The sequence below is a fragment of the Mycteria americana genome, chromosome 1, assembly GCF_035582795.1.
Source record: "Mycteria americana isolate JAX WOST 10 ecotype Jacksonville Zoo and Gardens chromosome 1, USCA_MyAme_1.0, whole genome shotgun sequence".
NCBI lineage: Eukaryota > Metazoa > Chordata > Aves > Ciconiiformes > Ciconiidae > Mycteria > Mycteria americana.
In genome coordinates, this window is record NC_134365.1 from 84,432,398 (window position 1) to 84,459,510 (window position 27,113).

The following is a 27,113-nucleotide window of genomic DNA, read 5'->3' on the forward strand; positions in this document are numbered from 1 at the left end:
TTGTCTTAATTTCTCACTATGCAAATCTATTTTAATTTGCAATAAATTAAATTAACTTTCCTCAAGTTGAGTCTGTTTTGCCCATGATGGTAACTGGTAAGTGATCTCTCTGCCTTTATTGTGACCCACAAGCTTTTTTGTTTTATTTTCTCCCCTGTCCTGTTGAGGAGCGGGGAATGAGAGAGCAGCTGGATGGGCATCTGGCAGCCAGCCAAGGTAAACCCAGCACAGTCATCTTACCAGTCTATATTATTTTTATTTTTATTTTTTTCTTGTATATTTGCTAAGCTATGTAAAGCTCAAGTAAATCAAAGGCAGTGGATCCTGTGGTTGTCTCAGGAAGCTCGTAAAAAGATTAGCAAGAGACCACCCATGGAAATAATGCCAGAAATTGATTCCTAGGTGGATTATCCTCCTGCATAGGAACAAAACAGTTTTAAAAAGTCATGTATCTGGTAAATACACTCTTCAAATATTATAGTCTTTTGTTTCACTTGTACTAAATCCCTTTTACACTCTCAAATTAGTTTTTAAAAGTTTGGAGTAGAAGTGAAAATATATTCATATATCTACAGGTAAAGATTGCAGAAAATGCACCCAAGGAAAGGAAAAACAATCTTTCAGTCTAAAAAGAATACCCCCTTAAAAAAAAAAATTAACCAAGCAATTGATGCATATATGCAGTACACATCCAATAATGATACAGCCAATTAACATGCATACTAAAACCTATGTAGCAGCAAAATATTAACCTTTGAGCAGCCCTTCTTGTTACAGTATTTTCAAGGATCTGGGGTTTTGACATCATTCTTCCAAGGATGGCATTATTATTAATTTTGTGTACTGCAGCAACGCAGTCCTGGAACAGTGAGTACCATACAAAGTATGACAAGACGGTGATTTTACCTTGTCAAAGCTTATTAGCTCCTTCTACAAAAAGATATGCCAAAGAGATGGATACAGAAAGAAAATGGAGGAGCACGGAGGACACAAGAAGGGTAAAGCAATAATGCTGTGCGTGATGGGTGGTGATCTCATAGCAATATCTGCTAAGCTATTAACGAGGTTTTAGTGCCACACTAGCAGAGGGCAGCTTTGGGAAAGTACCAGAGGAAAGTCAAGGAGTAAGATATTTACAGGCAATGTCTTCCAGCTGTGGCAGAGGCTGGAGGAAAAAACAGAGCTGTTTATTCAGGTTGTTCGCAGGATGGCAGTAGAACCTGATACCAGTGTTGCAGGTATGAAGGTAAGAGACAGTCACAAGCCTTGAAAATGTAGATCACTGCATCAATAGAAGGATGAAGCATGCGACTTGGCCCCAAACACCAAGACAGGGGAGCAATCCAGAAAAATGTAAGCATGCTTATATTTAAACATTAGTGTCCACATGGAATTTTTTGAGTATGTATGTACTTAGAGTTGATGTGCATAGTATTTTACAAGATCACAAACCTAGTTCCTCTTATTTTTGCACGCTCAGGGAACTGGCTTTGTCTTTCTTTCATCCTGCTTCTTGTTTCTCAAACAGACTTCACACTTCACATTTTCTTTCAGCAGAAAGAAAACTTCAAAGCCACTTACATGCATATATAAAATGCTATATCATTTCCTTTTCTTTTGTGAAGTCCAATATATGCTTCAAACTGAAAACAAGAGCTTTTAAATTGAATTCTGGGAAAGGCAAACAAGCATCCTTTCTTGGCAACATGGTGTTGTGAATCCAAGTCAAAAATACTTGGTTTTTTTCTTTATATTGGAAAGCTATTTATATTCCTTTTACTGAGATGATAGATCCAGAGGATGCTGGCAGAGCTAAACAGCTAGGCAAGAAAGGCTATAAACAGCAACAAGTCAACCTACAAAAAGGTAGGTGTTGAAATGAAGCAAAAGAAGAGGACCATAAATTCCATAAAGTCGAATATGAAAACACAATAAAGCAAAACACGAAAGAGACTGAGGAGCAGCTTGCAGGAAACATAAAAATAAGGAAACCCCCCTTCTTCAGGAGCAGGAAACCTGCGAAAAGGTCTGTAAGGCAACAGATGATCAGCTTATAGATAAGGGCACATAGTAGTAGGGAAAAAAAAAATCAGTGGTTTTTTGCACATGCATTTGCTGTGGAGAAACTTGGGGAGGTTCCCATACCAGAATCTTCTTCATGGGTGACACATGAGAGGTTGTGTCTCAATTCAGAAGGTCAGTGCAAGAGGTTATGAAACAAACAGGCAAAATTAATAGGCCCAAATGGCTAAGATCAGATGCTATTCATCCAAGGCTTCTAAAGGAACTCAGCAAACAGACAGCCAAGCTGCAAAGAGTGGTATGCAACTTGCTTAGGAATTTCCTGGTCAGAAGGTGAGTCTAGTTTTTAAGGGTCTCAAAGGAGATCTGGAATACTTCCAATCAGTAAATTTGATCTTTATACCAGAAAAAAAAATACCCAAAAACCCAAACACAAATAAAGAAAAGAATTTGTCGTCATGTAGCTAAATATGTTCACTAGTGAAAGATATTTAGAGGGAAATCATGTCGCACACATCCAAGTGAATTTCTTGAAGAATAATTCTGAACTCCAAATGTTCAATTATTTTATCTCTGAAAAGGAAAATCTCCATAGCATGAGATTTTAGTGGAGATCAGTTTTGACTTGAAAAGACATGACTTCTTCCAATAATCTAAAATAGCTGCCCTATAAAAATGGACATTGTATCAACTTTTAGTTTTCCGTCTCATTTTCTCCATTTGCAAAAGGGTCTAAAACTCACTGGATACAACACCTTATAAAACAAAAAGTTATAGACCTGCTCTAATACTATTCTGGTCTCCACCAGGAAAACAATGAAACAATCTCCCAGTCCAGACCTTTGGAGTTACAATTATGCTTTTTGTCTTGATGTACTTCTTTTTGTGCATGCGCTCCAAGGTACTGACTTTCTTTAAGATGTTCTTGAGTCCACAATTCTTAATACAGGAATTTTTTTTCCATAATGAAAGCATATGATTTTTTAAACATTATCCATTATGTGCTTTCCTTAACCCACTATACTTGCAAAAGTAGAATCTGATTTTAAAATCCCTTCTCTTTTACAGGGAAATTACATATGAAAACAGAATTGAATACTGTCTGTCAGGGCAGGGTATTATTTTAAGCCTTCTTTCCAAATAAAGGGTTGATTAAATCAGTTTGCATGACACTACAGCTGTATTATATATATTAATTATATTAATTGTGTTAATGATATTAATTTGGATCTCTTATTAGCAAATACTGTAGCAGTCTCCATGGCTTCTTGTCTGCCTTCTCAGCCCTTTCTTGTTCCAGTTATCACATGGTTATATTTTTTAATAAAGAAAAAATTATATGTAAAACATGTAGCTAGGTGCAAGAGCTATCTGATTTTTTTTGCTCAAATTCTCCATGGTCATAGGACTTCCAGAAGGAGCAATAGCAGGCTGCAACCAGAGGGATCACTCTGAAACTGGAGGGACAAACATCGGCCAAGGGAGAACAGGGACATGAGTTGTCTAGACTGCAGGTCCCAGAGAGTGTCCAGGGAGATCAAGCAGATATTCTTCAACATCAAACTGAGAAGCAAACCACTTTGACCTTGGGAATACTACTGACTTCTTGATTTGTACCAATGAAACTTCAGCAGTGATGATGAAAGGATTTTTTTTCTTCATTAGAATGTTCCTTCTTCATCAGAAGGTTGTGAGCTGATTGAGGGCTATTGTTGCAGCTCTTAGAGACCAGAACAGCAATATGCTCAAAGTCAGTGTTGCCATTATATCTAGAAGGAATAAGAATAAACAAATGGACATGTTGCATAGTATACTAAGAAAAAAATTATATCCTGTTATGTTGTAAATAGGCTTACGCTGATTAGATTTAAGATTCTTGGCAAAATGTCACTATTTTTTTAGCTTTTTGTATTATCACGAAATAAATATTAATGAGGTTTTAATTATTAGATTCATAGTAGCTCAGAATTTTCTATTTATAATTACTAATAGAATATTTCTGTGTAATGAGCCAATATATCCAGTTGCAGTTTTTTCAGAAAAAAATTAAGGGAGGAAATGTTACCTGCACTACTTATTCAGCATGCAGAAAGCAGTGTGTAATTATGTAAAAGTACACATGCACCCAGAAGAACTGCATTAGGACTTTGAGGACAAGCTTAATTCTAAATTTTCCAATCATCTTCTATGTGCAAATTTCTCAACACTGGCTAGTATTCTTTTTTATGTTTCTGTACACTTCCATAGTTTTTCGTAAGAGAAGCAAACCCTTCAAGCTCTGTCCCCTTCCATACAACTCCTCCATGAAACTGTGAGAGATCCTTCCCCTGAGTGTTGTCAGCTCTGATCTTTCTGCATGTCAGCCTCTAGTGTAGGCACCTAGTAGCAGTGACCTCAGCCTGGAATTAAAATGCTCCTTCATTTTTTATTAAAATTATCACAAATGACAGAATAGAAATGCTTATGCTCAATCAATGATATTTGGTCACACACTAAAATGTTACTACAACATATCGACATTTCATTGAAAGAGGAATTTTCCCAGCACAGAAATTCTCAGCAAACCCAAGGTTTGCTACTTAACAAGTTTGCTGCATAATGCTTTGTATTTCATTAATTGTCTTACTGAGTTAGAGGCTAAGAGATTGCTCCTATGCAAAACTATTCAGAAAAAAAAAATATGGCTAATAGAGGTGGGAACTACATTTTTTAGAAAGGGGACTTTCCACAGACACTTCCAAAATTGCCCTTTTTCCCTTCTAATTCAATTAGCCTTGGTCATTAGCTGAAGTCTCAAAGTGTGTTGCCTTTTCATATGACCACCACCACCACAAACACAAATGAGTTCCCCAGCATGTGTTACTGTTGTTAACATGTAGAATAAAGCTTCACACAGGAATTCACAAATCCTCTGCTGAGGTTTACAGTCATTTTCCATTATAAATGTAATCTGTGTGTTTGTTCATGGGCTTATACTGTTTGCATCTAGTCTTGGAAATTCAGCAATTATATTAAGAAATACCTGAGGGTGGATAATAAGTGCTTCTAGATCTGACCAATTTGACTTAAGGAGAATGAAAACGACATTTAAAATAAGAATTTCTTTTTTGGCTTCACAGCACCACTGGCAGCATGCATAAGTTGTCAGTTCTCCGAGAATATATTGCCTGTACTGAATTTATGCCTCACTTAATTGCTTTTCATGGAATTAAATTTGCATCAGGCCTCCTGTAAGACAAAGCCAGTCTCAGTATTGTTGTTTTGAGGCTATCATCCTACACTGCAGATTTCTTTGAAGAGTAAAGTGTTTCTTCTGGTTTTGGCAACAGTTAGCACAATGTGCAGATGCACTGTTCCTGTGTTTACATAGAGGTCTGAAGCATCAGATCAATGATGGGACGTGACTTCTGGTGAGTTATGCGCTTCCCTCTCCTAAACACTGACTGCAGACTGTTAAATCTCTGTATTTCTTTCCAGCTGGGGTGGTGAGATTCCTGATGTGATTCTGGGGGTTGAGGCCACAGTCAGGTGTCAATCATAGAATCATAGAATCATAGAATCATAGAATCATAGAATCATAGAATCATAGAATAGTTCAGGTTGGAAGGGACCTTTAAAGGTCATCTAGTCCAACCCCCCTGCAATGAGCAGGGACATCTTCAACTAGGTCAGGTTGCTCAGGGCCCCGTCCAGCCTGACCTTGAATGTTTCCAGGGATGGGGCATCTACCACCTCTCTGGGCAACCTGTTCCAGTGCTTCACCACCCTCATCGTAAAAAATTTCTTCCTCATATCTAGTCTAAATCTACCCTCTTTTAGTTTAAAACTGTTACCCCTTGTCCTATCACAACAGGCCCTGCTAAAAAGTTTGTCCCCATCTTTCTTATAAGCCCCCTTTAAGTACTGAAAGGCTGCTATAAGGTCTTCCTGGAGCCTTCTCTTCTCCATGTCTCTGCTCTTGCTGTTTTTGAGGAGAGGGAGCCTTGCACGTCACATGTGATGTTTTGGACAGTTGAGCAGCCTACAGAGAGAAGAAGCCTCACACATGAGCAAAGCTTCTTCAGGGCTAGCTTTGGACAAAGCAAAAGCACAAACAAGATAGATCTTTCTTACATTTTCCTCATCAGATGACATATTTTCTTTGTGGCTATGTTGGGAGATAAGAACAGACCCCCTGTGGTAGCTGAACTGGCAGGCTTCATAAATAGCCTGAAGCCCAAACAGGCTTGGTGTGTCCATACTGTGCATGTGAGTTCAGGCTGCCTACATTTCCCAGTTCTGCTCAGTGGCAGGTTACCTTAGGGTCTTTCTGGGAAGTATATTTGAGATGACATTGTCATGTGATAGGAAAGACAGGGAAGGCACAAAGGTGCAGCTATGAACAGGGCACTCATCTGAGCCCTGAAGTAAAAGGCACAGCTGAGGTTTTCTCTTATGTAGTAGCTGGGGTGCTCCACAATGTCTTTGGCTTGAGCAAGGAAGCAGCAGAGATAGTAAATTTAAAACACAGTGTAGAGAGACTGAGGAAAGCTTCACCACAGTGCTCACAGTGGTGGCCTTCTACAGCTGTCTCTCAGATCAGTAGGAACTGTAGATGTTCGGCAATGCTAGGAAGAGCTGGGAACTGGTGATCACAAGCTCCGCTGTTACTTTGAGTAAATCCCTTTGACATCCTATTTTGTTCTCCTAGCTATGAAGCCATACTCTGATTTCTAGATGCTATAATATTCTGTTAGGTCAATGATGTCTCCCATAAACTATAAAAATGCTATGAAAATCCTGAACCATAAGAACTCAGAGTTTCTGATTACACAACTGGTGGAGACTTTTTGCAATGTTTGGGCTTTTTGTCTGAGAAATATCTTTACATGCCTAAAAACAACTATGTTTTTAGCAGATCTGAGTGGTTTGCTATCACTCAGATGTGTTGGCAAAATAAACTCATTTAACTCTGGAACTTAATAACATTTATTTTTGTAAATATTTTAATGGTATTGTGAACATTGTTACAGTGCAGCATGTAGTAAAACCACATTTCTCAAAATTCCACTTCAAAATATGTTTCATGTAAATTAAGATCAAAATTCCTGTAAGTGGCATTGACACCATGTAAAGAAGCAGGAAGCTACCTAGACATTTTATGATACAGATCAAAGGACAGTAAAGGTGCTTTAACAGAATGTAGATGCCCTCAGACCATCAGAAGAAAAACAAGAGCAAACAAATTTTGCAAATGTTTCAAATTACTAGTTCCCAGAGCAGTTCTTATTACAGATGCTTTCGTGGCCTTGTTCAAAGTTCGAGTTCAAAACCATTCTTGTCTGCTAGCACTATGATCACAAGCAGATCTTGTTATGTCAGAAGAAGCCAGAGGCTGACACCCTCTTTTTCCATAAAGCCCCTTACTCTGCCTTTGGATTGCTTCTGCAATCTCCGTCTTAGTTTTGCCTTCTGCAAAGCAGCCTGGAGTAATGTGTTATGTTTCCTAAGCAACTCCTTGTAAAGCTGTTTCTTCCTGGCAAATAGGTCCATGTTTAGTAGCCTTGCTCTTAGTGGTGGATGATTTTAAGAAAAACAGTGCAAACAGTGTCTGAGGAAGCTTTTAGATGACCTGATTTGAGCTACCAGCAAATACCACTGTGGTTTCAGCAACCTTTAAGTCTCCGAGTAATATGAAAATGGTTGCTGCAGGAAGTGGAGTTAGTGTCTACATATGGGCAGTTTCCATTCTCTCCTTGCTAGGGCTGAGATGAGCGCTGCCTGTCAAATCCACTGCCTTCCAGCTGTATCGGGGCTGGCTGGAAGATGCATTGGTACAAAGTCGGAGGTGAAGCCTTGAGAATCAGGGTTAGAAATGTCTACAGTCTTGATAAATCACCCATCTCTTCCCTATGCTCAGGCTTTCCTTTTGCAGCACCTACCATGTTAGTACGAGTTCTTTAACCTGCGATTTATTTCCAGTCAGTGCTCTGTTACAGCAGGAATCCCCACAAAGGGGTTAGGAAGCTGGGGAATCAGACCCCAGGCATAGTTCTCACGTGTGTGTTTGTTCTTGTACTAAATGTTGAACCCCCCCAGGGGACTGTCAGGGGTCCCCCCAGGGACCCCTCGGGGTATTGGGTCAACAAGGGAAGGATAAAAAGCTCTCTGTGGATGTAAATAGCCCTCAGCCCTGACACGGGGAAAAACTCCTGCAGCTGCTTTTGTCAGAGCCCTGCCCCAGCAGCCACCGCATCGTTGTGTAATGCAATGAGACAGCCTAGCTGCCTGGCTGCTGTGGTGCCACGCATGAGACAGCTTCTACTTCACCACCTCTTTTTCCCCTCTCTGAACTATAGGAGCTGTGAGTCCTGGAGACCTGCCTTGTCAGGAGGGCTGTGATGTTCACCCTGTTCGGGTTTGAGAACATCAAACCTCAGAAGTTGTGTCCAGCATTGCTGGGCACTAGTCACTGCAGTTTCTGAACCCTAAAACCTCTAGGTCCGGTCCCTGTAACTACACTTTCTGGAGAGTTTTCAATTAGTGCTAGCAGAAACAGGATTATTGCATATGACATAAGCAGTTGCCAGATAAACTAAATTTAGTGGTTACTACCAGGATTTCAGTGAAACAGGACAGTTTTTCAGAAAGTGGGAGTTCATAAGACAACAGAGTTACATTTATCTCACTTGACATTACCAGTGCCCATAAAAGTAGGCATGTAGCCTAACTTTTATGTAGGCTTCTTCTATAAGCAGTCGTGAGAAGCCAGACCCTCCAAGGACCAAGTAACCCATACTAAAATAACTAGGGTGAATTTTCCTTCAGAGCCTCTCAAATTTTAGGTGGCTAGGCAGGGCAGCTGCTCACCCTCTACCAGTGCAAAATGCATTGCTATATGGCATAGTATGTCCCACTCTGTTTCCGTTCCTCTGTTTCTCCTAACTCTGCCTCCTGCTGACTCCTTTGTCCCCTTTCCCTGGCCAGGGTGTCCCTGCTGCTCCTCACACTTCAGAGCCCACTGAACCACAGGGTGGCACTGATGGTTTCATGGAGGTGTCTGTGTATATCACTTCAATCTCACTAATTCAGACCATCTCTTTTCAGGACAGCCTCAGCTCTATATGCACATAGATTGTACAGGACAGTCATCTTCATGGCTTCAGCCTCCTTGGCTCTGAAGGGATCTGCCAGGGGAGTGGATTATGGGAAAATGACTGATACATCATTTTTCCTTTTATTAATCCAAGAAAAAGCAAGCCCATCTAATGCCACAAGAAAATCAAGACAACTGTATTTCATCAGCTTTCCAGCCACCTCAGCATACAGATAGAATTAAACCTTACCATTCATTACTTTTTCCTCACATCTGCTCTCTTTTCCCTACTACTTTTAGTTTATAACCCTGTATATTTATAGAATGTACAGCGTTTAGAATATACAAATAAAATACAATTTAAGAAGCTTGGATGCTTAAGTAGTCATGTCTCTGTGATTTCTTTCCCAGTCCAAGTATTAATAGTTTTCTGGAAGTGCCTTTACTTTCATTTGACACTGAGAATGTATAATTCACATGGTGAAAATGCCCTCGTTCTGGGACAGAGGCATTTCTTTCCTATCTCAGCAGCACATCAACTTTGATTCTGATTGAAAGAAGCTCAATTCAGTGAGCATCTGTAACCTGCAAGATTGGTATATTTGGGAAGTGCCAGTGATTTTGCAGAAGATCATGCTTTCTGTTCATCTATCTGTAACTAGTGGAGGTGGAATTTCTTTTGATCACTCTGGATTCATATACTCCCACTGCAGTACTACTCTTTCTAATGACAGTATAATGATAGTGCCTGCTACTTAAAGATGCTGCAGAATGCATGTTGGAAAGATTCCCTTTTCCCCAAATAGAAGAGGATCTATAATTTTGGAGAAGCAAAATTCAAATGTGGGCAAAAAAATTAGGATCTTGATGTCCAACGACCTCTGAATAGAAAGTATTTGGAGACTAAAGTCTTAATTTGAATGACTGCTGGCTTTCAGATTGATATCTCTCTGAAGTGTCTTCCATTTTTTAGGCTTACCATGCATGGCTGGAAAATAGCTGAAACTGGGATATTTGCAAGAAGGAAGGGATCTGTTTAACCAATTCTTATGCAACTTACAAATGAACCTATGAGAAAAATGACAATTCTGCTAAACTTCAAGGAATCATGCATGACTAGACATTTAGCCCTTCCCATCTCTGTTTAGAAATGTTTGAATCAGTTATTGCAATGCTTGTTTATTTCACAAAGGCTTGTCTGAGTGTGTCACTGTTGCTCTATCAGTCACTCTTGGCTAATCCCCTCCCTTCGCAGCTTTCTGTGTACATGTATTATATGCCCTCAGCACCTAACGCTGAACACTTATTTCAGAAGAACAAGCTGAAGGAGAGTGTCTGCGTGCAAATATCACTGACTAGCATGCCAGTTGCTTGTGCTGCCTAAAAGCTGCTGATCTCAAGTCAAACCTTTGTTTTAACAATAAAAATGGTCCCTGAAAACTGCCAACATGGGGAAGGCCTTTGGTAACAGAAAATAGCTTAGTTCAGCCTAGACAAGCACAAAACAAAATCCGTAGTTTTAGTCAAGTGCAATTTATTCAAGACAGTTCTGTTTACCTTTTTGTCTGAGAATTTCAGAATGTCCAAGTTACAGCAGCTAGGAGCCCCAAACTGTCTTACATCTCCCCCTCCTCCTCCTCTCTCAAACAGCCCCTTCCCAGGAACTCAGTAAGGGAGCTTTCCACATTGCAAGTCCTTGAGACTCATTACATTACTCTTAGTATTCTGTTTGTATCAAAATAAATTATTTACACAGGTCATAACGACCTGCACAGCTTTTGAAATGCAGAGTAGGAGTTCTGACTTCATTTGCACCAGCGTAAAGCAGGGATAACCTTAGTGCAGCTGGGTGTGAAGCACTTGGCTGTGAAGCTGGCATCAGTGGGACCTGATTCAGGACTAGTGTCCCTACACACAGCGTCTCAAAAAGTAATTCAGTGACACAGCCTGTCGCCTTTAGCACCACGTATATATTGGTCATTTTACAGGAATTTCTTACCAGGATGCTACACCATTTACAGTTGGACTTGATGATCTTAAGGGTCTTTTCCAACCTAAAGGATTCTATGATTCTATGACTCTATCATCATTAGCAGGCAAGATGCAAGTGGCAGAGAAATGCACAACCCACTGCTGATGTCCTTTCAGCAACCAGCCAACTGAAGGTTCCAACAGAAATCCCAGCAGATCTCGCTGAGGTGTTACTGCCCCCAGCTATCTGCTCTACTCATCTACTGGAGATTTCTCCAACACAGCACAAATGTGAGAAGCCAATGTAGACCCTCGCACCCACCCCAGGAATGGAGCAGCTGAGGGGTTGTACTGACGATGCATGGGAACCTTCAGCAGAGAGGCACCAGCAAACGGTTGCAGCTCTCATGTCTCTGTCTGCCACAGCTGTCTGCTCAGAACATTTTTTCCTGCACTTTGTGATCAGTAAATGCCACACTCTTTCCAGTGGCAGGAGATTTTTTGCACAGACAAAACACTGCTTCCAGGGGGTGCAAAACCAAACCTGAACAAGCCCTTTTCCTCAGATTACTGTGCACTGGATGTGCAGATAATGCAACTGGCCGTGAATAATCCTGCTGTGTTGGGGTGGGGGGTGCCTATTGCTTTTTTGAACAAGCTCAAATCTTAGCACGAACAAACTTGGAAAACATTAATACGAAAGCCTGCATGAAAACCAGGTGCAGCAGGAAAGACTTTGTGAGCACCTTCCTTTGATAAGTACTGAACTCCCTGTCACTTCAGCCATAGGAATTGTTGATGACGGTGATGGCCACAGACTGGCCAGGGTGCAAACTGAGTATATTTGTTTACTTAAAAGAAAACAAGTTTAACGGAAAAAAATAAGATTCATAGGTCAGGGCAGAAATAAAAGGAGACAAGAGGGACAAAGAGGGGCTGAAGGCGAGGTCAGAAGATTGGCAGACAGGGAGATGTTATACTGAAATAATCAGTCAGTACTAAGTTCAGCAAAGAGCACAAGGCATTTTCATAGAAACCAAAGAGCCCTGATTTCACTGTTTCTCTAGGTGTGCTGGCTGGCTGGTGTCTCTGGCTGCTGTGTATCCCCAAGGCAACATGCTGAGATGAAGGCAAACACAAAAGAGATCCTTATTTATCAGAAGGCTAGCTGGAACTCCACTGAACCTTCAGCTTCATTAGCCAGCGCTGGTAGATTTCATTGTAGGCAATCTGTAAACTGAACTAAGCACGCTCCTCTTCTGTCCTAGGACAGAAGACCTAGAAGCACATTCTGGAAGACAAGACAAATCCTCTTCTCTCCGATTTAGGCTTCCAGATGGTCTGAGACAGTGTGGCTGCAGCAGACCTGCCATCTATCCAAAGTGACTGTATAATGGATATGTCTTAACTGTCAATATTAAATTAAGATCTAAGTCATCCCTTTAGGGAAGTCGGACACAGATCCAGCGCCTGGGTAAAGAGCATGCTGATGTAGAAATAGTGAAGGCATCCAGGTAAGCGCACTCAGAGTGATCCCGTATCTGGAACCTGAAAAAATACAGGAAGAAAACAATGATTACTAAATAATTTCTACTACTGAGCCAAATATTTTAGCCTGCTGTAAAACAAAACTGCTGAAGTAGTTTCCAGTTGACTTTCGCCCCTTGTGATATGGTAGTTTCAGCTGCTAAAAGCAAGGTGAGTGACAAATCATGTTAGAAAAGCCTGTTTAGCTCATGTAGTGTTGCATGAATCTCCGTTTCTATGAACGGTCCATAGCAGGTATCATACAATAACAGGAGGAAAGACAAAAGACAGCTTATGATATATCCTGCCTAGAATTAGTGAGGTCATAAATGCTCTAGAGAGCAAGACAAGGGGAACTGCTGTTTGATGGGCCTGATGCAGAGCTGTTGTAGCCCACACATTTTCTAATATAAATAGGGGGAAAATCTGGGTTGCCTGCAGGTTGTGACAAACTCACTAAAGCAGAAATGATTTTTCTTATGAAGCTGCTTAATCCATCTGAAGATGATTATTCCCTCATACCTGTCACTTCATTGTCTTTCATCCCTAAAAAATGTATGTGTATTTGCTAGAAACTGTGTATTTCAGGAAGACGAGCACAAAGGATCACACTGGAAACCAAGAATTCTGAAGATCTGAAAAGAGACTGAAATGTCTATACTATGTAATGAAAAATATATATAAATTAAGGTAAACAGGGATGATCAATAACATTATCTTGATGTGCTGAGCTACTAAAAAACCCTTCTTGAATCAGGGACTTCTCTACACTGATGCTATTGGAGTTAGATCAGTAATAACTGCAAAGGGTTCATTTTCAAAGGCATAGTTATAAATCACAGGGAAAAAACCAATCCTGATAGAAATAACATTGTGCTGTAAACCCTAATTCTACATTTGCTTAAGTACGTGTTAGACAATCACAAGGAACTTACGAGTCCACCTTCAAGGCAATACCATTCTCCCAGTAGAAGATTTCACCTTTCTTGCGCAATCCAATCCAGGAGTCATCTATTTTCAAAAGCCTAGCTAAAGAACACTAAAAAAAAAAAAAAAAAAGGCATTTTTGTCAACATGAGCTCTCACAATGAGAAGCAAATCCCTCCTGTGACTTTTGAGGAGGACTAGTTCATCACTCTCACATCTAGAACACTTTCATAAGCATTTCATTGAGAGTTAAGAGCCTGATTCTGCCTTTGAATTAACCCTTACAGTTATAATAAACTTCAGTGAAGTTATTCAATTCTATACCCTGGAAAATTATTACTGTTCACTACACACAAAAATACCCAAACACCATGTATTGGTTGTGTCTCTCTATATATATGTTTCTCAATCTCTACATATGCAACTCGATCTAAATAGGCTGGTACATACAAGTGTTTCCTGCATTTCAGATGAGCATATGGGAACTCCCCCCTTCCCAATTATTATTTAAATAATTTAAATTTGAAGTTTTTTATCTGTGGATCTACAGATGAAAGAAGACAGCTCACCGCTCCAGAAGTTTGCAACAACCTGTATCAAACACAAGCAAAGAATGATGGAAGATAACAGAAACAGCACTTGCAATGGGTTAATATTACAGAACTCCCTGCAACAAGCTATCATTAGACTCAGTGAACTTAAAGATGATATAAATACTAGCTGTCAGCATGGACTCTAATGAACATGGAAAGAGTGAACCCTTATACTCCTCCACTCTCCCCTGGCAACCTCAGTTCAATTCAGTTCAGAAGAAACTGTCTCCGTATGGTCTCAATGCCATTTCTACAGTTTTTGGTGTACCTTCTTCTGGTGTGGCTCACGCTACCCAGTGCTGGGAACCAGACAACGCATACCACAGAACACTAATCTGACCCAGTAGGCCAATGTCTGCATTCCTGTGCTTTTCTTTCATAAGTTGGGTTTACAGTTTGTAAGGTTTTTAAGCATCAGCTTAAATAACACCAATTTCTGCCTAGCCAATTATCAGCCGAATATCACAGGCACCAAAGTAGAAGTGAAGCTTTTAGATGCATAAGGAAGAGAGGCATTTACAAATTTGGTAAGACGTGATCACTCACAGGGCAGCAATGCAGAAGGGGCTTGTGGAGAGGGGACAAGCTGGCAAATATGGTTGGAATTACTGGCAAAGAAAGGGGTCTGATGATGGGATAAAATGAGAGACCACATTCAGTAAGGGACTCACACGTGAAGTAGGAACTAGGCCCTGCATCTTTCTCATTGTTGAAATTCTTGTTGCTGCAAAAATATTTATTAGCTCAAATCTAAGTCAGATGTGACTTAATCTGTGTAATTTCAGTGAGGGTTCCTCCATTTCAGTATCTGCTACACCACTAATACGTACCAGCCAACCAGAAAAGCAGCCTTTTGATCTCTATTCAACAATCACAGTAACAATAAAGCTCAGATGTCAATCTATCTAAAAACTAACTTTTTGATAAAACTAATTTCTCATTGGCAATACTCAACAGCCAGCAGTTCTGTAAAAGCATATAACAGTTTTAGTAGCATGCAGTAGTAAGATGTCACTAGCATTCACTGATTCAATGCAACTGGACCATAACAGAAGCAAATCAAAGTATTTTAACAAACTTATTAGCATGAGAAAGTGTCCCAACCAGCTTCAGCGAGGGTATATTCCCACCACCAGTATAAGCATGCGTCTCCAAGAGGCATTAAGGCATATCTAAAAACAGATGCAAACCGATAAAAGTGGATAATTTCCACTATGCTAAGAAATGGTTTTAAATGTTTGGTTTCTTATAGAAAGCAAAGTATCCATTTATTTGTCTGTACTGGGAGTTGGACAGATTCATACCTGCTTTGAAGATGAAGGTTCATAGGACGGAAAAGTAAAACTAGGCAAATTGATTCATAACAAAGAGCTTTTCATAGTCATTCAAGTAAAATCCAGGCACCAAAGCAGTGCAGGGCAGCTGGTACTGCTGCTGCATCTGCTGCAGCCAGTCAGCTACTTACAGTGACAAAGCAGGTTCTTTTCCACTACCTGAATTCACCCAGCTTACTTATTTTACAAAGATTTAAAGCATAAGTATTGCATCAAAGAAAAAAGAAAGCTTTGTCAAGAAAAGAGAGAGATACAGAAGTTGTGTTCTGTTTTGTTGGGTTTTTTTCCCATTACCATTTCTTCCTGGTTTTCAAAAATGGCTAGCAAGGATTCATTCTTAGCACAGAAGGTCCGACTAGCTGTCCAGTTTTTTTCCTTGTTTGAGACGAAGTAACATTTCTTTTTGTAACCTATCCATTCGTCAGGGCACTGTTCAGAATGAGATTTCCGGTGGTAAGATGTCTTATATTTTATAACTACAAAGGAAAGAGAGAACAAAGTTTCTACCTGGTAAAATCTTAGCATTCACTAGCATAACTCAACCTAAAATGTAGATTTTTTTTGAAAGCCAACGCCACACTAGATGCCAGAAGAAAAGCCAAAGGAAGGGCAAGGGTCCTGACCTTCCTTGCCTTTCAGGCACTGTCTTCAGCTGAGAAATGTGAAAGCTGGGGGCTGCAGCCTAATTATTACAATCAGTAGAAAATACGTAGGGTTTGGAAAACACTCATTAATTTTAGAGAATTAGAGGCATTGACAACTGACCATTTATACTCAACACATTTTAAATCCAGTAATAGGGTAATGAAACTCATTCTGTTAATTTATTGATCAAATTCATTTTAAGCAATGAAGTTGCTTGAGTATCTACAACTGGTAATGTATTTCATGAAGACAAGTTGCTTTGATTTTGTATCAGACCTTTAAGTGTTTGATAAATCTGTGTGAAGGTAAGGAAATTTGGTGTTGATATGATGCTAATGAAACTTGTCTGTTAATGAAGAGGTAAAAATTATTATTAATTGGAGATAATGGTTTGGAGAATGGTTGGTTGGAGTTTTTTCCCAGCATGTTTTGGTGCCCTCTCTTCATCTTCTTTCTGTCACAGTATCTCTGTGAGGGTGAGAGGACTCACTGGCATGTTTTGTTTCAGTGCTGAGCTTAATTTCTTTCAATGAAGACAATTAATTTGCATTTACTTTGTTTTCTATTTTCCAAACAAAAATAATCTGTCCTGATTGTTACTGAATGGTTACAGTGACCTTTTCTGTGCAGCATGCTGTCTTTTATAACACACCCAGGCTCACCCAGTGTATGAAGTGTGTTTCCTGGGACATCCTGCTGGGATCAAATCCAGACCTTCTGCACCCAAAGTGCAGTTTTTCACTGCTTAAGCTCGGAGATGGCTAATATCAAAATGAAAGTAACTGGCTGATATGTGAGTAGAGGGGCTTGCAGGAAGCGAATTGATCTCCCAAACTCTGCAGCCTGCTGCTGCCACACTTGCTCTCTTTTCCTTTCTAATCAGCTACTCTCTTTGCTGTATATAATTGGAGACCCTTTAGCAAGTCACCTGCGAGCACTGCCCTCACCCCCTCAAGAAAATGTGACCGATTCCATTTAAATAAAAGCCTAACAAAGCAAAGCAAAATCAACAGGGACAGATGTCACTATCATTCTCCATTCATTTCCATCTATGTGCAGAGGACCTCACTACTATACCTCATGCTGTTGCAGGGGACAGACCAAAGATATATTTAAGGCAGAGATTCAAGAGCTCCCTGTGCAGATGGGGCTGTGGAGGACCCATTGAGATACACATGCACCCAGTGACTTGGATACCTCAGGTAATACTGCAGGCAGCACAGCTTTTGCTCCTATAGAATAGTTCTGCATGGGACAGCAGGAGCACATCTGGCCTCCACTGTGCCAGTGGGAGGTAGGGCTGACTTCTTAAAAATACAGCATGCAACACAAACAGATTTTTAAAAACAAAAAGGCAGAGTGATCCCCAAAGACTATTTGTGAAAAAGATAAGGTAGCTGTATTATGCAATTGTCTTCCACATATGAAAATAAAGGAGCCCTCAAGACCAGGTATAGGAGCAGCCCACATAATAAGCCTGGAGTCTATGCCTTCAGATGCGATGCTGACTTAGTGTACTAGCTGGTATAATCAGGTGAGTTACTGGTGATAAGCACAGACAAGAAATGCATACACCACATGCATGGCCAGGCAAGAAACTACTGTCTTAAGAGTAGTTAAGGATGCAGCAAAAAGAAAAAAAAAAGTTTAAGTTTACAGCTGAATCATCTGGATTTTATCTGCAGGGAGAATTCTCTCTCCTTTCAAATTCGGCCTGGAGGTTATTCAACCTTACTACCAACATCAAAACAACTGAAATAGTGATGGAAATCCCAGGTTTTGTGACTCTGCAGGCACTGCGGAGTACTAATGTTGGTGCATTTGACTGCTGTGATCCTGGAGCTCAGTAGTCAGGGGAAACATAACTCAAATGGAAAATGTTCCAAAAGCTTACCAAATGCAATGAAGATGACCACCAGCACAAATCCAAAAGCTAGGCATAGCCAACGGACTGTGAAAAAGAAGATTATTAATGGTTTTGTATATATGAACACTCGGGCTTAGACTGTATTTCAGTATTAAGTGAGACAGCAGCAGGATAGCCTTCCATTTAAGCTCCAAGTATGTAAATAGAAAGCACTACGGAAGTCAAACAAGGCACCCTGAATTGACATTTATGTAACTGGATAGTTCGATAAAATGGCCAACTACCACCTAATTTGCATTTTTTTTGATCCGTGTACACCCTGAAGTTTTCCACATATGTGCAGATCCCTGTATAGGAAATGTAAGCCTTCCGGTCCCAAGTTTATCATCTTCTCTATGCTTTGCAGACCTCTTAGCAATAACCTCTGGAGGTCAAGAACTCATAAGTCATCACTAACTCCAATCGAGCTACATCCATGTCTGGAAAACAGGAGAATGTTCTCACGCAATTCAAATATTAAAGGTTGAGGTTCAGAGTATGGCTGCAGTCTTGAATCAAATTTATATTCTCTTTGTCACAAGCTGTCCTTCACACACAAATTTCAATGCAGATGTGCAAGCTCATCTGCTGCAAAGGCACAAACTATTTTCTCTAATGAGGTTTGGCTTCACTTCCTACATCTTATCCAAGAGTATTTCATACAGGTAAACTACCACATGGAAAAATGCCCGTTTTCACACAAAAGGATCAAACATAAGCAGTTCACACTTGATCAAACATTAACAGTTATCTTAATTTTTGTGACTACAGCTTTGCCTAGAAGTAAACTCCCAGGTTTTGTCTTGTCCAAGCCAGGGGACCTGGAACTAGATTTGGAGCTAGACTTCAGACTTCCTGCAGGAAGGTGTCTTAACCTAACACCAAAGAAAAAAATCTTACATTTTGACTGCAAGAACCACATTTTGCAGCGCCTTCCTGTCCTCCACACCCATGAACTAGCTGCCCCTTCTTGTTTGCCATCTTGTTTGACATTAGTGGAGTCTACGTTCCCAACAGGTGCTTGTGTCATCTGGATGGTCTCAGCCTCCTGTTCATATTCAGACTCCATCTACAGCTGGGAAACAAAGAAAGAAGCTATGTTTAATGAGTGCTTGCTGTACTGTCCATAAATGAGTGGAAATAGTAGAAATCCCAAAGCTGCCTTAGTTATTGCCTGCACCTGAGGGGATGAGGGCAGGGCAGATGGACAAATGAGGAAACAAATAGAAAATAAGGAGCTTGTGCAACATACCTGAGGCCCACCGAAAGGAGAAGGTGGGCACATATCCTCCTTCCCAGGGAGGGGGGCAATAGGGAATGAGGACTGTAAGGGAGGGAAAGGGAAGGACAGAGCACATGGGAACAATGCGATAGGGAAGGGATGGGGCATATCAAGGCAGGAGGGAAAGGCCACAAAAAATAGAGCTTTCCGCTTCACCACTATGTAGCTTAAAGTAGTTTTTTCTGCATGTAAAAAGTTCGGGCAATTTCCCAAGTGAGGCTGAACCTGGTCTGCAGAGGGAAGTTCACTGTACCCTTTTGTGCTCACTCCAATGAGTGATGTTTTCCTCACAGTTTTTCTTAAATCCCACTTTCAATGACATAAAGTTAACAGAAAAAGTCATCCAGAGAACAATATGCACCTATAAAGCAGAAATGTCAATTCACCTTCATGAGTTAGGTTATAGTAGGGAAAAAAAACCCCACTGTCTTTAGAAAAGGCTTCAACATCTTTACTTTCATTACTGTTATTATTATTTATGTTAATTGCCACATGTCTAAGAGGCCTCCTCGACTCCACAAATTCAAAACAGTAATTAGGTGCCTAAATACCTCCAAGAATCAGACTCCACTTGCGCTTGGTCCATCCTACAAAAGCAGAAAGAAACTAAGGCCTGGAATTACATTCTCCAATAAGGTGCTCTTTCCCCAAAGACTCTTCTGATTGCCCCAAACACATTCCCAAAACACTTTGTCCATTTTATTGCCGGGATATTCCTTGTTTGGTACATGAATGTATGTTTGCTCGTGGACTGGGCTTCTTGCCTCCAGCAAGCATGCTATGCTGCGCTACTGTACTGAAAAAGCACTGGTTTGGACTCCAGCCACAGAGGAGTTTCTCCTGAACCTTCTCGTCCACACTAGGGAAAAAGCCTATTCCCCACCCTTGGCTTCTGGGTCGGTCACAGTGAGCAACACAGCCAGCTGGGCTACAGGTGTGCTGCCGCTGTCTGTAACACAAGGCATTTCTTGAAGGCAGATGCTGGCAACAGCATTTCAGAGAACGTTTGGAAGATTGAAGAAAAACATGCAGCCTAAAGGTCAGCAATTTTTCATCGAGCCACAAAAAGTATTTCCATTTCCGAGAGCTTATTTAGCTAAAGAAATAGGCTTTCACTTTTTGCGAGAAACTTCTTCCTTTGGAGGAAACACCAGCAGGAGCTCTGTTTGTCCTAGCCCACAAGACAACTGCAAATGAATCACGGAGATCCAGGCCGCCCTCGCACTTAAACAAGCCCATTTTCCTCCTCTTCAGTCCTACCCTCCCTTCGGCTTCGGCTTCGGCTTCGGCTTCGGCTTCGGCTTCGGCGGGGGGTGCACACCGGCCCCCGGCCCGAGCCACGGCAGGAGCAGCACCCCACCTTCTCCCGGCGCTGCGGGCGGGGGGCACGAACCCGGCCTCCGCCGCCGCCAGCCCGCCCCGGGCCTTCCCGCTGCCTCCGCGCCCCCTTGGCCCTTCCCCACCCCGCTGCCGGGGTCGCCACCTGCCCCTTACCGGCGCCGTCCCGGGGCCGCCGTCGGGGTCGAGGCCCTGCTCCGCGCCGCGCTCTGCTCCGCCGCAGGCACCTCCGGGGGCTGAACCCGAAAGGGAGCGGCTGGCTTCCGCCCCGCGGCGGCGATGGAGGCGGCAGGCGGTGGCCAGGTCGGGTTCTCTCCGTCCTGGCGCCGGGATGAGCTGCGGCGGCTGCGGCGGCTCCGGCGGCGGTGGTCCTCCGACCCGCTGCTGGCCCGGCTGCGGTCCGAGGCCGGGTCCCCCACGGCCCGCAGGTCGGTGGGGCCGGTGCTGAAGAGAAAACGGCTGCCCGGGACGGCGCCGACTGACCGGAGACGCAAAGTGTGGGAGAGTGAGTCAGGCGGGACGGGACGGGACGGGACGGGACGGGACGGGGACGGGACGGGGACGGGACGGGACGGGACGGGACGGGACGGGACGGGGGCTGCGGCGAGGCCCCGGCCGTGCCCGGGAGGAGCGGGGTAGGACGGGGTGCGCCGGGGAGCCAGCGGGCTGGCTGGGGCGGGGGACTGCTCGCCCGCCCCAGGGGGATACCGTGGGCATGAAGCACTCGGGGGGACCGTATTCTGCGAGTATTTCTGTGGGATTTGGCAATTTAACACCTTTGAAAATCTGGTCGAGTCTTAGAAGTTCTTGAAGCTCTGCAGTAGGCAGTCGTTTCAGGGGTAGGTGCAAGCGTTTGGAAAATCTTAATGAAGTTAATGTATCTCTGCATGGGTTTTTTTGACCTGAGTCTTCAGTTCCTTACATGTGCTTTATTCCCTGACATGCATTAATATTTCTTTCTCTCCTTAGATATCTGTTTACACCTCTCTTTTTGGAAAAGAATTGCGGGAATTGTCATCGCTGTTGCTGTAATTTTACTCTTAATGTGGATTACCTTAAGTGAGTGCATTTATTTTTAAAAAACTAGCTCTGGAAAGAGAAATTCAGTACTTCTCTCTTTTGTTATGCTGTCTCTTCATTGCTGAGGGGTAAGAGGTATTTCCACTGGTTTTCAGCTCTCCCCCACACACTGTCATGGCTGCTGTTACAGAGAGATTAGAATCCAGAAAAGGAAAGTGAAACTATATTGTGTTATGGCTTGTCCTTAGACAGTTGTTTCTGGTAGCATTAAACTGACTTAATTTTTTACATTTTCTGCAGGATTTTGTTGTACTGCAGCATGGCAAAATGCTGAGGAATGACAAAGCCAGAAGCAGAGTCAGGGAGGCAGTACTGACTTCTTAACTTGGCTTGGCTCTGACCTGTAGAGTTATTTTTACAGCTGAGTACATTGAACCAGAACCTGTTTAGAGTCAAATTTTAGCTGTTCACAGTAGATAACTAGCGTCTATGTTTGCACGCTTTGTCAAAGACAGCCTTCTTCCGTCTTTGGTGTCTCCAGTTTAGCTGGAGCTTTGCACTTGCACATGCCAGAGTCTGTTTGCTGGCACATGCCCAGCGTGTGAGCATGTAATCAGGGATTACTGGACACACCATAGCTGCTATAGCTGGAAAAATATAACTGGAAAAAAGACTGAGCACAATCCTTCAGTTGTATTATGTTCACCCATCTCCTGCGTAATTCAGTGCAAGTTGCAGATATTTTTAAGCTGGAGGAAGCAGGTCCAGAATTTGTAAACATGTATACAATTGTATTTTAAATACGTAATTATGCGTAAGTGACATTCTCTTCATTTCTTCATTTGAACAAAAGATCCACCTAAATTACCACAGCTGGAGCCGTGCCCTGATGACTGGCTGTACTACAAGAAGAAGTGTTACTATCATTCACGAGCCATGGCAGATTGGAATTCCAGTCAGGAGTTCTGCTCTGCCTACGGAGCTTCCCTTGCAGTGGTTGACAGCCACCAAGAGCTGGTAAGGTGTCCAGCACCTTGAATTCGGTGCTATGTCTGCTGCCCTAACAGTTTCTGTAACTCCATCACTTGTTCCCTTGTATAGCTTCAAACCCAGCATACTGTGTAGCAGACTTGTTTGTTGTGAGTCGGTACAACCTACAGACTTTTTCAGTGCAACGTGGTCTGTTCACTAAAATCCACTGTAGAAATTCTGTTAGTACCTTAGAGGGTATTTCAGAAATGTAAAAGGCAAACTATGTATAAATTAAAAGTAAAGTCTGAAAGAATATAAAAATGGAGTTGTGACTCCTAATTATTAATAAAGAAGGTGTGGTTGCTTTTTCTGAACTGGCAATTTATGTGTGCTTTTTAAGTTAGGCAATTTATCTTGTCCTCCCCTCTCACACCCTCTTGACGTTCATTCCCTCTCCACGGTACGCAAAAGTACAGTCAACAGCAATTCCCACGCTAAATATAACCTCTAAACTAATTTTGAGTTTACAGACCACTGATGCACATGTATGTCTTTTATCTTCTTGATACTCTTTAAGGACACAGTTCTTTTAAAGGGTGCTTTCTTTAGCATAACAAATGGTTTAGTGGCCAACTGAGGAACAGAAATGTGTTGTTAGATCTGTGCAAAATAGTCAGTTTCTCTGTTTCCACAAAAGGCGAAGACCGGCTGTGTTTATCTGATGCTGGGACCCACGGTATTGAAAATACCCGGTTCGTGCAGTAGGTTCTACCTGTATTTTTTGTTGTTTTCAAACCATTTCTCTTTTTACTATGTTCTTTAAATCTCCTGTAGCATCCTACCAATTCAGGGTGTTCTGTTTGGCTGAGAAAACCAAAAGAAAATAGTGCTATATCAAATATGTTTTCAGAGACAACTGTAGGATCATAAGGAAAGAATTGAGAAAGTCTTTATTTTATTCATACTGCAGATGGTAAACTACGTGTGTGCCCTCGAATGTCCCGGGAGTTTGGGTTTAGGTAGTCCCAACTGACTTTACAGTCAGGAATATAAACAGAACAAACTCACACATTTATGGTACGATTAGTGTCAAGAGCAAAAGTGTGAAAATGGGGAAGTTGGGGGATTTTAAATGTGTGACTTGAATTTGGTAGAGACGCAACATAACTGACATCCAAGGAATTATGGTGATATAACACAGTCAAGGCAACCTGTGCCGAGTCAGGCACTGTGTCCCCGCTAAATACATGTCCTTGTACTGAAACGTCATTCTCCTGGCGATACAGTGAAACCACTGTACTAGTGTGTAATGTGATATGGTATATCTAATGACACACATGGATGTTTTTAATGATGGGGTGGGACAGGCTATAGGTGGATGGTCAGTAACACTCTGCATGACTACCAGCTAAAGAGCTGGGACCTCATTGACTATTGGTAATGGATCTAGGGCTTCCTTTAGTATTTTGTCTAATTAAATTTAACAGTAAAACATCATCGACCTGTGAAAAAAAAAAAGTCCACCATTGCATATTCTGTGACACAGTTTATATCTGTGCAGGTTTTATACATATAATCATAATCATAAAAAAAAATCTAATAGCCATATGTCATTTTATTCTGTGTTTTGTCTAGGACTTTATAATGTATCGAATACGCATAACAGACTTCTGGATTGGGCTGCGCAGGAAAGGAAACAAATTCTTCTGGGTGAATGGAGAGTTATTTAACAAAAACTTGTGAGTTTTCCTTCAAATATACTATGTGGGAGGAGAGTTTTTTGTCCAAGTAGAAAAGTTATTCTGAGTTACCTATTCCACTGTAGATAAACTGCATATCTTACCAAATGAGGGCTGTCATATGGCTGTAAAAATGTTAATAATATGCTAATAAAACTAGTTATGTCCCCAGAGAAGTGAGGAAGGGGCATCATTGCCTGCTTTTTCATGTGGTTGCATAGCAGCTGTTAGGTTATGCCTAGAGTAACTTGTTTCTGTACAATCCCACTATATGAGATGGATAATATTTGCTTTATTAGGAAGAATTAACGATGTTAGACATTATAAATGGTTTGAATTAGCTTGCCCTGTTGGTCTTGCAGGGTTCAACACTCAGCCAGTATAGACAGGGCCTCCTAAGACCAACTGGGGTGCTCAGGACCCCGTTGGAAGCTCACTGGGCTGGGTGGTTGTACCTCAGAAGGCATCGCTTTTGCCCACTTTGTATCCCGGAGATTGGCTTTCTTTGCAGCCACATCCTGTGTATTCCTCAGAGACTCAGCAAAATCGGTGGAAGAGGTGGCAGGGCCCCACTCTGTACTGGAGGAGTACTGCTGCCATGGGTCCCGCTGGGATCCTCTCTCTCCTGCTCTGGACAATTGTGCGTTTTGTGCTCACAACACGTTGTAGACTGTGAAGTACAAGTACACATGGTACATCTCTGTGGGGATCAAAGCAGCTTGCTTGAATAGAAGGTGCATGAGAGCATCACCATACATTTCACGTGCACGGGAATTCTGATCCTCCCAATGAGAAGCGGGGCTCATTTTAAGCCGTTCTCTAGTTTGTTCTCCACAGTCTTCAAGACCCAGTTTCACAAAGAATAAGAAATAGGTCTTCTAATTTTTATACCAAAGTTCTGCTCTAATTTTTATTTTTCTCTTGGCTTTTTAGATTTCATATCAATATAACAAATGACGGAGACTGTGTCCATATAGATTCAACCTTCATCTCTACCAGGGCGTGTTCCTCACTCAGGAACGGGCTTTGCACCATTGGTCAGTTTAATCCCAAGACAAGCTCTTAATAGGGAACAGCTGGCTGTGCAAATACAGAGACTTTCTCCACGAGAAGCTGGAATTCAGAATACTGAAAGTCCTTGCTGTAGGAGGTCCACAAGGGCAAGAGGTGCTGTAATGAGGATCATGTCCAAACTTCTCCAGGAGAAGCAATACAGGGAGTAATAGTGACTCCATGAGAAAGAGTTAATTGGTTAAGAAGTGGCAGCACCGAGAAGAAATGATGATACAACGGCTGTTGCAAAGAACAGAAGTTGCTTCTTGGTAATACAGTTTCATTGTTGAAACTGCTGAAGGACATGGCAGTGGATACTTTTCTTGAGAACCTTTCACAATTGCAAAACATATTTTTTTAGGGTAGCCAAAAACATTGTTAGATGGACATGAAGGTCTTATTGAAAATGCAATTCATAGTGAACCCAATGATGTGGTTTTTTCCTGTTTTCTGTGGAACTCAGTAATTCTTTGTCTGAGAACTTTCAGTTTGTCTTTGTGGTAAGTGAGTGAGATTTCATAAGGTGTTTTGACTTTCCTCCCCTTCTTTTTCCATGGGGTTTTCAAATGTGATTGGTATGTAATGTTCAAGTATATAAGTGGGAGCTTTGTAAACCAGGAAGGCAGATAATGACTAGGTCTTCTAGCAAATGGCACTGCTGTTACGGGGCACATAGAGTGGGACAGATTACAAATATTCTTCTCTATCTCTCTGGACTGATGTGGAAACATGACTGCTGCTGCCCAAAACTTCCCTGAATATGTGGCTGCAATAGGAAAGCTCCCAGACAAAATCACGCACAACTGTCGTTTTGGGAGGGCTGACGAAGTCAACTGGATTTAGAAGGGGAGAGACATGTATATCTAGCATGGAAAGGGTTCCAGGGCAGCTTAAAGTGCGGTGCTGTGGTGTTTATCTGTTTGCCTGTGCAAGGGGAAAAAAGGCTTTTATTGTCTCCAGCATGGCTATTTTATCAAGTGACTTGTGTGGGCAAAGATAGTTTAACAGTCCATGGGATAGACGCACTAGAGCTGAATAGCACAGCACCCTGGATTAATCTGTTTAAATTCTTGGTATGATGCCCTGAAAATGGGGGCATGGGACGCTCACCTGGAAGATCTCTGGTTGTTTCCTGTCTGGTCACTCTTAGGTTCAGCAGATACCTTTACAAAGACTACTTCCCAAGATACATGATTTACAAAGGATGATTACTGTCTTTAAAAATGTGCAAGCAGAAGAAAAGCCTTTTAAGCTAGGAAAATGTTCTAGTCTGGAAACAATACTGAGTTAAGCTCAGAGAAGCTCATGGGGAAGATGAAGAGTCTGACATACTGATCTTCAAAGAAATGGGAAGAAGAAATTGCAAATTGCTATAAATGCACTTGGTATTTATGCAGAAGAGACCCTCCTTTGGAGGGAAAGAAATAGGTGAGATGAGAAACTGGAACAGAGTATTCGATATATCTTCATTCCCCATGGTAGTTCCCCAAGAAAGCACAAGAACAGAAGGGGCAGCACCTTGTCAGGAACCGTGGACAGGGTTCGGATTGCCACGGTAGGGACCTATTTCCCACATGTATCAAAAGTCCAGTTAAAAGAGTGCTAGACAGGGTGCAAAGTGCTAGACAGGGTGCGAAGTCCGTTTTGCTGTCTCTGTAAATTGCCTTGTAAATATGCCAATAAATACTTCCAGTAGTTGCTCCCTGCAA

The 27,113-nt window shown here is 41.8% G+C and overlaps 2 protein-coding genes across 16 annotated transcripts; one reads left to right on the forward strand and one right to left on the reverse strand.

Annotated features, from left to right (window-relative positions):
- Positions 1 to 3,184: 3,184 nt before the first annotated feature.
- LOC142412914 (C-type lectin domain family 2 member B-like) lies at positions 3,185 to 20,910 on the reverse strand. Of its 4 annotated transcripts, none has more exons than XM_075508840.1 (6): positions 20,777 to 20,910; positions 18,901 to 19,075; positions 17,989 to 18,045; positions 15,744 to 15,925; positions 13,531 to 13,634; positions 3,185 to 3,791 (listed from the first exon to the last, which is right to left on the reverse strand). In XM_075508840.1, the coding sequence occupies exons 2-6, from the start codon at positions 19,067 to 19,069 to the stop codon at positions 3,650 to 3,652; spliced, it is 654 nt and encodes a 217-aa protein (XP_075364955.1). In that variant the 5' UTR covers positions 19,070 to 19,075; positions 20,777 to 20,910; the 3' UTR covers positions 3,185 to 3,649. The 4 variants fall into 4 exon arrangements, with proteins under 4 accessions (XP_075364955.1, XP_075364964.1, XP_075364983.1 ...); XM_075508849.1 differs by lacking the exon at positions 20,777 to 20,910 and adding an exon at positions 20,413 to 20,526; XM_075508860.1 differs by lacking the exon at positions 3,185 to 3,791 and adding an exon at positions 7,164 to 12,616.
- Positions 20,672 to 27,113, forward strand: LOC142412860 (C-type lectin domain family 2 member B-like). Of its 12 annotated transcripts, none has more exons than XM_075508736.1 (6): positions 20,672 to 21,125; positions 21,590 to 21,679; positions 22,494 to 22,657; positions 24,248 to 24,351; positions 24,863 to 24,991; positions 25,285 to 27,113. In XM_075508736.1, exons 1-6 carry the CDS (start codon positions 20,900 to 20,902, stop codon positions 25,415 to 25,417), a joined length of 846 nt encoding a protein of 281 aa, XP_075364851.1. In that variant the 5' UTR covers positions 20,672 to 20,899; the 3' UTR covers positions 25,418 to 27,113. The 12 variants fall into 12 exon arrangements, with proteins under 12 accessions (XP_075364851.1, XP_075364890.1, XP_075364899.1 ...); XM_075508775.1 differs by having other exon boundaries at positions 24,885 to 24,991; XM_075508784.1 differs by adding an exon at positions 23,310 to 23,373 and having other exon boundaries at positions 24,885 to 25,424.

Excerpts from the sequence above, each read along its gene's own strand:
- LOC142412914 (XM_075508840.1), bottom strand. The coding sequence starts at position 19,069 with ATGGAGTCTGAATATGAACAGGAGGCTGAGACCATCCAGATGACACAA. Across the intron at positions 15,926-17,988 it reads GGTCATCTTCATTGCATTTG|TTATAAAATATAAGACATCT; the intron begins GTAAGCTTTTGG and ends TTTCCTTTGTAG. Across the intron at positions 3,792-13,530 it reads ATTGCCTTGAAGGTGGACTC|ATATAATGGCAACACTGACT; the intron begins GTAAGTTCCTTG and ends TATTCCTTCTAG.
- LOC142412860 (XM_075508736.1), top strand. The coding sequence starts at position 20,900 with ATGGAGGCGGCAGGCGGTGGCCAGGTCGGGTTCTCTCCGTCCTGGCGC. Across the intron at positions 21,126-21,589 it reads GAGACGCAAAGTGTGGGAGA|ATATCTGTTTACACCTCTCT; the intron begins GTGAGTCAGGCG and ends TTCTCTCCTTAG. Across the intron at positions 21,680-22,493 it reads CTTAATGTGGATTACCTTAA|ATCCACCTAAATTACCACAG; the intron begins GTGAGTGCATTT and ends TTTGAACAAAAG.